At 39.3% G+C, this 12244-nt stretch overlaps 1 protein-coding gene across 1 annotated transcript; it reads left to right on the top strand.

Annotated features, from left to right (window-relative positions):
• The first annotated feature begins 4039 nt into the window (after nucleotides 1–4039).
• fezf1 (FEZ family zinc finger 1) lies at nucleotides 4040–11617 on the top strand. The gene is made up of 4 exons (XM_032578838.1): nucleotides 4040–5450; nucleotides 6249–6383; nucleotides 8424–8556; nucleotides 10865–11617. The coding sequence occupies exons 1-4, from the start codon at nucleotides 4647–4649 to the stop codon at nucleotides 11098–11100; spliced, it is 1308 nt and encodes a 435-aa protein (XP_032434729.1). The 5' UTR covers nucleotides 4040–4646; the 3' UTR covers nucleotides 11101–11617.
• Nucleotides 11618–12244: the final 627 nt, after the last annotated feature.

Genomic DNA, 12244 nt, shown 5'->3' on the forward strand with positions numbered 1-12244 from the left:
CGCTGGGCTTAACAAGTTTTCTGGGGCAAACTTTGCATCATTTACCCAGGATGTATGGAAGTGTAAACTCCATGGAGATGTCTGTGTGGCAATGTTTTATTTAAAATGATAAAATCCAATCAGTCTACAGTATTTTTTTAATGTATTGCTTTTGCATCTAAATAGTGTAAATATTTCTCAAAGTATACCATTACAACTAATCTTTAACACAAAACTGAATTTGTTGGGCTTCCTTTCATAATATGTTTTTCTATCTCATACTGTGTTTGTATTTTGTTTCGAATTATCGTTATGGTTGTTCTTAAATGTGCCAAATAATTGATTTGAACTTTATTAGACTAAATATGAGGTCTGATACAAATTTTCCGAGTAAAGACCTAGTGAATGATACAAAAGAACAAGCAAAGATATTTTTTGTGCTGTTTGAGGAAAACTAAGGGCTCAAAAAAACTGTATCAATCTTAGGTGTAAGATTAATTAATATACCTGATTCAGAAATAGTTGCTAGTTATAACCCCCCAGAAAATCTAAAGTAGAGACCTTTACTTAAAATGTAACCCCCCTGGAAACAAGATGAGGTGGTGTGGGCAGCACACCACCTCACCTCATCTTGCTTCCAGAGTGCCAACATTCAAATGACCAGATCGTCCTCATTTTTTTTTATTGGCCTGTGAGGAAAATCATTAGAAATCTTAGAATCAACACTTTCAGAATTTGTAAATATTCAAAACACCCTCAGGGAGACTTATTCCCTGAGGGTGTAAGTCTCAATGTATGTGAACAATGTATTTATTGTTCACTAGCACATAGGTATGACCGGCATAAATAATCATTACTATTTGTGGGTTTTCACCTTTGACCAAATGTTCTGTCTCCTCTTTACCTGAATTCCATAGGCAGAGAAATATTCTTGTACGACAGCATATATTGTATCTTCCCAAAACATTTATGGGTTTTAGTTTGTTTCTATGCGTGAACTGAACTGTGTCCATACAGTTTGCATGCAGAACTCTTTTGTATTCCCTAAATACAAAGTGTGAGGTAATGATGGATTCAGAAGTCATCTAAAGAAGCTAAAGTGTGCCTGGAGCCAGTGAGGATGGACTCAGACTGGCCTGGGACCAGAAGAGGAGTCTGTTTGAAGCGGTTTCTGCCCTCTCTTTGAGGAGCCAAAAGGAAAAACACTACATCAACTAATTTACATCGTGAAGCACCCTAAGACTGTTGACCTTTGCACCCACAGTCTCTATTCTCTCCACTCGGGGAGTATCTCTCTGTCTTTAGCTCTGAAAAAGACTAGAATGTTCCTTTCACTCCAACTCCTCTTAGGAATATATTGCACATATTTAATTATGAGATGTTCCTTTTTTCCAGCCTAAACATTGTTGCTGTGTTTTGTCACCCTGGTTGCATTTTTGAAAGTCAATCAACACCTCCTTTGCTTTCAGTTACTTGTAAATATTTATGCCAGTATGGTTGGCTAATAACTCCCCTAGTCACAGCCACACCGGGGTTTTATGTTTTATCAACAAGTTGAAAAAGATCTGGTCTTCACCAGGTTCTCATATTATCTTCTTCTAACATCACGTTTACACACAATTGTTTCCCCATTATCATTAATTAAACAGAAACAAAGGCAAAATAAAAATTGTGTACGCAAAGTAAGCTGAACAAGTATGGCTGTTGGGAAAGATTGAAGGAGAAAAGCTCTTTAGGAAAAAAACATTACGGTTGCCTCTTAACCTACAATACATCTGGAATAATATCTTCTGGAAATAAGAGATGAAAGATGAGAATGTTGCCTGTAATGCACAGCTCTGTTTGGAGAAAATAAAAAACTGTATACTGTGATTTATTTATTTATTTATTTATTATTTATTTATATTCAGTCATTTAAATTACTTACATCACACTAAGGTATAAATATTTATAATTTTTTTAGCACTTATGTTTATATTTGTATTTGTATTAACACCTTGGATGGAGTAGCTAGTCAACTAGTAAGCAATTTCCCGTTGTGGAGCAATAAAGTATTCTATTCTATTCTATTCTATTCTATTCTATTCTATTCTATTCTATTCTTTTCTATCCTCATTCGGGAAGCACGGTGGTGGAGCAATAATGATTTGATCTCGATTCCAGCCGTAAAATCTGTGAACCTTGTTAATCGCATTCAAACGTGAATCCATCTGTCATAGAGCTGAAGCTGGAAGCTCGACCTTCACTGCGCGGCACGTAGAAGCAATGAAGCGAAGTTGCAAGCGACTGATGCAGGTTAAAGCTGCTGCAGGTTAAAGCTGCTGCAGGTTAAAGCTGCTGCAGGTTAAAGCTGCTGCATGAGGTTTAAAAACCGGGTCTACTCACTTTTTAATACACAACTTTTCATTGTGGCTTAATAAAGAATGACAGCATTAAAACAGTCACTGCATTTGGAGGTTATATTTAAATAATATTTTTTTTAAAAAAACGTTCACTTATTAATGTTTATTATGTCCTGAAAACTCGAGTACTGGAAGAAGTGAGAGGAGAATTATTGAAACACTTTGAGGTTTCATTCTCCCTGTTTTGATTTAAGGAACTGAATCCTGTTTTGTTTCAAGCAAACGTGGGATTATTGTTTCAGATTTGACTTGTTAAAATGTTTTAATTACATTAAGCCTAAAAATGCTAAAAGCAAATCGTAATGAATTGAGGCTCTCAGAAAACAGTCTTACACCATGTTTCCTTTCTGTCCTCATTGTCTGTAAATGTATTATTATTATTATTATTATTATTATTATTATTATTATTATTATTATTATTCGCATGTGAATATGTGTATGACAGAATGAGTGCATGATGGTAGTGTGAAGCGCTTTGGAGTCATCTTGGTCCTTTTATATATATTGTGGGTCTTTTAGCTCTCATATCTTTTTATTTAACCGAGAAAACCTACAAAAATAATTAAACAAATAAAATTGATATCAACATCTTTAAACGTGTTTTATATGAAATGTAAAAAAACATTTTTATGGAAGGTGTGAAGAGTTTGGAAGCCTACTTTAAAAGGAATGTCCTAATGACACTCTGTGCATCAACGGTCAGCAATAAATAAAACACGAAAGAAAGAAAGAAAGAAGAAAGAAAGAAAGAAAGAAAGAAAGAAAGAAAGAAAGAAAGAAAGAAAGAAAGAAAGAAAGAAAGAAAGAAAGAAAGAAAGAAAGAAAGAAAGAAAGAAAGAAGAATAGGAGTCGAACAGTTTTACAAAGAACAGAAAGGTGATGATTTGATCTTGAGCAAATCAAGAGACACTCGAAATATAATCTGTCATTTTAGTATTTTGAACCATTTGGACCTAATTGAAGCTATTAAAGTGATAAGCAAATAACAACAATTACAATATATATATATGTATATATATATATATATATATATATATATATATATATATATATATATATATATATATATATATATATATATATATATATATTATATTATATATATAATATATATTTATTTATAGGGCGAGAAGACTTGATATATTCATTTCCTTTGAAAAGTGAAAGGTTATATGACCATAGGAATTCTGGAATTATTATTATTGTTGTTGTTGTTATTTTTGGGTGTTGCGGTTTTTAAAACGGTATGTTCTTCTTTAGGGTTTGAAATCTTACAGCTAAAGACAGTTACATTTTAAAATGACGCAGACGAGCTAACATCGTAAAGGAGAGAGAAATTAACAAGATGTTGATGAATTGACCTAGATTACAACCGAAGCCTTGTCTTTAATAATAGTGAGAATACGTAGAATAGTAATAAAAGTTGGTGGGTCGATTGATGGCATTTTCTGTGGTTTATGTTTGTCTGTTTTCCCGTCACTTTTCTTCCTCCACCCGCTTGTTTCTGCGGGAAATGTCTGGCTCCTTCCTTCGGTGACAGGATAGGAGGGTTGCTGTCAGCTTCAACATGCCCGCGTTTAGGAATTTGTCATAGCTGCACTGTTCGTGAAGGCGCCATCTGTGTGATGGACTGGGGGATAAAAAGTTGTTGCGTTTGAAGCCACGGAGCTTCCAGTAAAAGACGGCGGAGAAACTGGGATTCAAAGTCGTCACAGAACACATCGCTGCTTTGAAATCCATTTTCTGCCGGACGGTTTGATGGCCAAGGTCCACGCGCTCCCAGCTCTGTGTCATCTGAAACTCGCGCATTTGAAGAGTCCTGATGTGATGTGAAAGTCGACGGCTCGTGACCTCGCGACCATATTAAAATGATGTCACGCGCAGCCACAAGTGGACCTGGGATTTATCAAGTTCCCTGCAGTTGAGCAGGAGTTGTGCCAGCCTCCTCCTCCTCCTCCTCCTTCTCCTCTTTCTCCTGCGGAGACACGGAACTCAGAATCGACGGAGAAGAACTGAGCAAATGATCTACTTTCCCCTGTACTTCCAGGGCGGTAACGATCAGCGGGTCTCGACACTCCGCACGCAGCCATCGAGCGAGCTGCGGCCGCCCGCTTTGCCATCATTAAGCGTGAAAACAGAGGCTGTGATTAAGAGGGGGCTTCCCCGACAGATGATGCCCTTTCCTGCGGGCCGCTGAGGAGCAGCGCCGACCCCTCGCTCCTTCCACTACTTTGTTGTTGTTGTCTTTGTGCGGCTGATGCGAACATGATGGACGGTTCTCTCTGCCGCCCAGCGGGTATCCTAGGCGCCCCCCCGGCCACCGGGAGCCAGCCCGCGGGCTCAGACATGATCACCACCGGCGGCAGCACCAAGCCTCTCGCTTTCTCCATCGACCGCATTATGGCCAGGACACCCGAACCCAAGTCGATACCGCTCAGCACCTGGTTCCAGACCTCTCCCGTGGGGAAGCCCGACGTGTGTCCGTCCTCACTGCACTGCATGATCCCGCTGGTACCTCTCGGGTACGAGGCGGGCCACCGACTCAGCATCAGCGGGCTGGATCCGGGCCACTTGGACGGCTCTCACCTGCCGGCTCCTGTAGACATTTTGGGATTCGGGTTGAATTACCGAACCCAGCAGGAGGACTCCGTTGTGAGCCAAAGCGGCGGTCAGTACAAACTTTTCAGACCGCGGGTGGTGAACCAGTCCTCCCTCTCCACCGTGGGCACCATGTGTTACCTGAACTGCACTGGCGATGGAGGGGCCTGCACCCCGCCGGCCGGCCTGGTCAACCTGCACCCGATGGCCTCGTACCTCCTCACCGCCCGACACAAAGCCCTCATCGCGGAAAAGAGCAAACAGCAGGGCGGAGAGCGCTACTCGGTGTCCGGGGTGCAGGCCTTCAAGCAGCTCTCTCCCAGCCAGATCCAGCACTACATGAAGGAAAGGGATCAAATGCTCACGGACAAGATGTTTAAAGGTTCCCCGGCAGCAGCGGCAGCGGCCCGACTGAGCGGTTCCTGTTCCGGCAGCAAACCCAAAGTGTTCACCTGCGAGGTCTGCGGAAAGGTGAGCCGGAGCCGGGGCGACTTCCAGCAGCCTGCAGGAGCGGTGCCAGACTGCGGAGGGCTTTTATCGCCGTTTTAAGATTTTTTAAAAGATTATTTCTGTCTAAATATTGCAAATGTTTGATTGTCATGACTGGTTTACCAAAAATAAACCAGTCGAGCGCTGCTCGGCCTTTACTTTTTCAACATTTAAATTTCTACACACTCAAAAAGGAAAGGAAATTTCATAAAGGAAAGGACATTAAATTTGTAAATAAATAAACGAATTAGTCAAATGGACCCTAATTTATTGCTTGCTTTTCACCCGAGCTTTTTTCCGTTTTAGTTTCCTTCCGTTGAATAGACAATTTATGGCTGCTGCTCCAACGGGAAAATAGAGGCCCAATAGATAAGAAACGCCAAAATTATTACTATTTCTAAGTTTGTTTTGCTGTTTTAAAAATTCAGCAATTGCAGATTTTACCGTTAAAACAAAAATAACTCGAAGGATTCCAGGATTCGCTGCGCCATTTTATCACCTGATTGGAGCTGGGAGCCCAAAACAAACTCCGGTTATTAATCAGACTCCTGTGATCATTCAGAATCAGGCGGGATACTGGATCGTTTTTTGGAGGGGGAGGAACGGGGGTTGGTTTGTTTTGTTTCTTTTTTGAAAAATAATGAATATTTACAATAAAAAAACAATAAGATAATAATAATAATAATAATAATAATAATAATAATAATAATAATAATAGAGCAGTAGGTGTAGTCTGATCTTCGTTCCTCTTCTTATTTCTGTTTGTTTTTCCTCTCTCAGGTGTTTAACGCGCACTACAATCTGACCCGGCACATGCCCGTGCACACTGGCGCGCGACCGTTCATCTGTAAAGTTTGCGGGAAAGGGTTCCGTCAGGCCAGCACGCTGTGCCGACACAAGATCATCCACACTCAGGTGAGACCGAGGAGCGCTGCTCGGCGGGCTGCGTGTGGTGCATCTGGGACTTCTGCTTTGGTTTCATGTTTTAATTCCGCAAAATGCTGTGAGTCAAAACTATTAAGCCTGTTTATTGATTGATTGATTGATTGATTGATTTGTCTTTTTAGAAAATGATTTGCTGGCCTATTTACTATTTTAATTAGAAACGCGAATCACGTTTAGTCTGTTCTAAAATGACTGAATAACAGTCGACCAGTGATCAACTTTAAAAATGTGTTTTATTTATTTCATGATAACATTTTATCTCCGTCTAGATTGAGCCAGAAAGCCCACGTTCGCAGTAATTTATTTTAGGAAAGATTTGTCCGAACTACGTATTATTTCAAAGTTTTAAAAAACAGGGCGGGGGAGGTGGGGAGGGGGGAGGAGCAGTATGGTTAAAAATATCAGCATAAAGTGAAATTTAATTTTCCAGAGAATCCCCCCCGGTCAGCTGACCCGCGTCTTCGTTTTTCTAATTTAACTATTAATGACAACAGTTAGCGCTATGGCTTAGTTTCATAACATGTAAAATATTTCTTCTGTTATTAAAATTAAAAAGCTTTTAGTGAGTGAAATTAAAAGAGTCTGTGTTTTAGTTACACTGTAAAATTACTCAGATTAAAATAACAATAATATTCTGGCAACCATTGTGTTTTCTCATTATTACATTTGTATTTGAATTCTACACTGAAACTAATGCACAGTTTGTTAGGCTACATTGGCAGGCTTCTACAAAACTCAACTAAACTGGACCACCTTTAGGCTAACATTCTCAAAAACCTTCAAATTACAATACTACCAGATAAATTGTCATAATTTTGCTCTATATTTCCAGAACAAAACAACTGTAATGCGTACTGATGCATTGCAATTTTACCGGCGAATATGAAAGATGATGGACACAATGTTCAGGAATAAATTGGCCAGTTTTTCCAGGTAGAATATGTGAAAATAGAAATATAGTGTAATGATAGCCCGTGCCATTCATTTAATCTTAATTAAATCAGATTAACTGTAGTAAAAAAGCACATATTTCCATTTGAGACTAAAATATGGATAAACGCTCTATAGACAAGAAATATGTACTTACTATGCATTTATTTTCTGTATAAATGCATAAGCTATGTGAGTTTGTTTTGAAGTATGGCAATAACTGGCTTGTGAAAAAGCATTTCACCTGATTATATTTGAATTTTTCTGAAATTTGTCATTCATTATACAAACAGTCTCAAATAGATCATTGGAACACTGAACATCCACTGAGATTCAGACTCTGTCTCAGGATGTGTGTTTTAAATAAGAAGGCCAGATGGGGCTGTTCTGCAGAGTGTGGCTCATAATTGAGACACGCAGAAAATGGAACAGTGATGAAAAAAAAGGTCTTTTTAAAAATAAGAAAATTCACTCGTGTTACTCATAGCATCATTAACAAGCCTGTATCAGCTTTCATTAGACCAGTGGACTAATCAAAAGATCATTTATTACTGAGACAGGCTGTAAATAAAATAAAAGTGAAAATGAATTAATGTTCCAGTCATGTTTACTTATTTTAGCTTCAATATTCTGGAATTAAAATAGAGTGTAAATTGCTGTGATTGCTGACTATAATCAATTTTCCAGCTCTTCATGTTTGTTTCAATGAGGTAGTACAGTTGTTTAGCTGGTGCTGTGGTAAAGAATGAAGGAGGTCAAGGACTTGGCTAACAGAGTAAAACATTTACTGTGGGCCTTTTTATTGATTCTGTTGAAAAAAAGAAGTTTAAATTATTAATGCACAATATGATCAATATGGCAAACAAGCCATTCTGAAAATGTAGTTTTATGAGACATAATATGTTTTGTCAAAATCAAATACTTTTATGTCAAATTTAACATAACTAAAATCACACAAATCTCTTCTTTGCCTGCTAAGCATCACTACAGTAATCCTTAGAATGTGTTGGGCATATTTTAAAGATAGTTTATCCCCAGTGACATGATTAATTAAAATATATCTCACAATTTGTTTTACAGGAAAAACCTCACAAGTGTAACCAGTGTGGGAAAGCCTTCAACCGGAGCTCCACGCTCAACACGCACACTCGGATCCACGCGGGATACAAACCGTTTGTGTGCGAGTTCTGTGGGAAAGGATTCCACCAGAAAGGTGAGAAAAAATAACACAAAGGAAATCCTCTGAACCGAAGCTCTTCCTGTGACACCTTTCATTCGATGCTCTGTATTTTAGCTGGAAACGTCTGGTCAAAGGAGTAAATCAGTTTCTTTTGTCATACTTTAAACCAAAAGAATTGACTTCTTGTGGAGTGAGCTTCTGCTCAGTGGCTCTCCTGGAGAGCAGCAGCAGTCCGTGGGCTTTGTTCTGAATGCAAACATTTCACAGAGAGTCACCTAATGACTTTCCCCAGAAGCAGGCTGAATGCCAGTTCACAGCAGCTGTCAGCAGCGTACAGTAAACACACATTGTGGAAGATAGAAAAATATCCATGCATAAACCGGAATCCCTTTTAGATTACTATAACCAATGACCTTTAAAATACTGTATCAACATTATCAATGTTGCCCTTAGAGCACTACAAGAAGCGTTCAGTGATGTACAGCTGAGGAAACACCAGGATAAAGCCAGCATTTTAATATTGATGTATGTATTGGTAAAGATCACGGCCATGTTTGAAGGGTGTGTTGTGCATGAAGGCAAATGGTGACATTTATAGATTACAACAAACACAATGCACATGTTGGAAACATAGATGAATCAAAACCTCAGCAAGGTTTTGATCCATCTCCGTATATATATATATATATATATATATATATATACAGTATGTGTTTGTGCGTGTGGGGGGGGCGTGTGGGTGTGTGTGTGTATATATATATATTTACATTTGAATAACGGAACACAGTATTCAGCGTTAACATTTTGGTAAAGATTATCTCCTGTTGTGCTGCACAGCTGCAGGATCACATTTAACCAGGTGTTCTGTGTTGAATATGTATTTCTTTTGACACCACATTCCGAGATTGTATGTCTGAATGCACAGTGCTACTGCCTCCTCACATTCAAAGCCACATATTGCAAGCATATTCTGTTTTGTGTTTTGATTAGTTACTGCTTCTAGTAGTCTGAAATTATTCCTTGGTAAGGTCAATTGCCAGAGTGATTTTATTAGGTTTCGTGTGGGCATCGTTCTGCTGATTAACAATGGTTTCAGATCAAAGCCAGGGAAAGTATGGTGCAGATGGGAGTTTATTAACCTCCAACATCTCAAAAGAAGCGACAGCCCTCCCAGCTGAACAGTTGTAGCTGATTCTAGGAAATAACTATTTGTCTATTAAAAACCGAAAATTAAATGGTTAAAGTCTTAGATCTGTGAAATTGTGTCAAGAAGTGTAAAGATCGTTCTCTAAAACACAACCATAGTAAAGACTTTGCCTACTTAAAGATTGCTTCTATTCTTGCTCAAATGTTTCAGATCATCAAAATAAATTATATAAAGGAAAAACTGAATAAAGGAAGCATAAAACAAAAAACAAACAAACAAAAAATAAAAACACTGACAGACAAAATCAATACCAATAAAAAGTTGGGTAAAATCAAGTTTCAGTTGGGTTGAAGGCCAATGAGTAAAAATAAGTTTTCAGACGGGTTTTAAAAATGGACAGTGATATGTAATGGTTGGATATGTAATGGTAGCATTCCAAAGCTTAGGGGCAGAGACAGAGAAGGCCCTTTCACCTATAGGTGGAAGCTAAGAGGACCAGGAGCTGCTGGTCAGCAGACCTGAGTGACCAAGAGTGTAGCGGTGGAGAAGAGCCACGTCTGATTTTTCTCTTGAAAACTGCTCTCTGTGTTTACTCAGGTTATCTTTGTCTGCCGTTTAAACTAGTTTTATTTATCAAAAATGCAAAAACAGACAAAATCCATGATTTATTTTAAATCTGTAAAGGAGGAGTGTTATGTATTTTCCAGGCACATATAGTGGAATTTTGTAGCATAATAAAGTAACTCTGTTTCTTTTAGTTCCATGAAATTGGCCTGTGTTTCTTTAAGAACCTATTATTCTCTCTGACACTCCCCCTTCATCATTGCAACGATGCTCTTCCATGATGCCGTTTAGAACCGTTCTGAGGAGTGTTGAATTGAGAAGTATTTTGTATGAAAAGCTCAGCATTTGTGAGGTTTTCTGGGTGTCGGTCTGGAGGAGTGGGGGCTTGGCTGGGGACTACAGCTCTTAGGAGGAGCTTTGAGTAAATAGGCGGGGCTTTGTGAGAGCAACCGCTTAGGCACCTCGGAATGGTTGCCAGGGAGATTCAAGGGTTCATGCATGAGTGATTGCATGAGCACTTTTATTTAATATAAAATCCCTTGAAATTATTTTTATGTATCAATTTGGTTGTTTTATGTTGGATCGAATGAATTTTGTGAGCAATGTTAAAACGTTGCTTGATCTCTGCAGGAAACTACAAGAACCACAAGCTGACACACAGCGGGGAGAAGCAGTTCAAGTGCTCCATCTGCAGCAAGGCGTTCCACCAGGTGTACAACCTCACCTTCCATATGCACACTCACAATGACAAGAAGCCATTCACCTGCCCCACCTGTGGCAAAGGCTTCTGCAGGAACTTTGACCTGAAGAAACACATCAGAAAGCTGCATGACCCAGCTGGGGCGCCCTCGCCCCTGCAGTCCTGAAATCCTTCTAAGCTATGACAAACTGAATCCAGCTCCTGGGCTGTTGAGGACAGATTCAGAAATGAGTAGCCTGTGTTCAGGTCTGTGCACTTTCTCTGCTCCAGTCCTTGTTAATTAGCACTGACTCTGAAATGCTCTGGAAACTAAAGTATTGTAGTGGTTTTGTTCCCTTGTTTTACGCTGCATATGCTGCCCTCTGCTGTTTAAATGGGCAGTTTGAACCTGCTAATGACTCAACTCTTTCAATCCAGCAGTTTTACCTTCAGCACAGTCATGGAGCCGTCCAAAGAATTGACTTTGATTCTTTACGTGGCAAAACGTGCATGAACTTAATCCACAGAGCATATTTTACCTCAATATTGTCCTTTTGTTCCCTCAAAATAAAAATAAAAAATTCAGTATTATTGATTCAAGCCTCCCTGAATCAGTATTTGCTGTATTGATGATTCCTAACCAATGCCACTGGATAATGTTTCATCTCATCAAAGCTAAGATAGTAAAGCCTGCTTCAGCAACACGTCAAAGTCTTCTTTGTCTTATTACTTCTGCAATGCTCTGACTCAGAGACCACACCATGGGACGCTCTGGCTTCAGCTTGCGCCCCCCTGTCTCCCTCCCTTCCGCCGCCCAGACCTTGACCATGGGAACCAAAAAAGGCAGTGAGGGGGTTTTAACCCCTCCAGGACCTGGAGTGGTCTCCCAGGCCTAATATGGACTCACCAGGACCTGGCTGAATATTTGCCAATTCTTTTTTTGGCCAATCAGCTCATCCAACTCAGTCAGATTTTCTAGTCGTGCCACTTCTCAGTTTGATTTAGGTCTGGACTTTGACTAGGCCTTTATGCGTATTCTTCGGTATTGATCTTCTATTGTAATGGTAATTGAACTGAATTCATACAGACCTTTTCTAATCATAACAACCCCTTAAGTGTCGTACACTACAGTCACAGTTATCCATTTGTAATCCCATTCTTACACTGTAAAAAAGTCACTGTAGAATTTACAGTAACTTACTGGCAGCAGGGTTGCCAGCCAGTTACTGTCATTTTTACCGTAAATAAATTACAGTAACTTTACTGTAATTTTTTTTTTTTACAGTAGCCTTACTGTAATTCTATTACAGTTTTACTGTGATTTTATTGCA

This window comes from Xiphophorus hellerii, chromosome 2 (genome assembly GCF_003331165.1).
Source record: "Xiphophorus hellerii strain 12219 chromosome 2, Xiphophorus_hellerii-4.1, whole genome shotgun sequence".
Classification (NCBI taxonomy): Eukaryota; Metazoa; Chordata; class Actinopteri; order Cyprinodontiformes; family Poeciliidae; genus Xiphophorus; species Xiphophorus hellerii.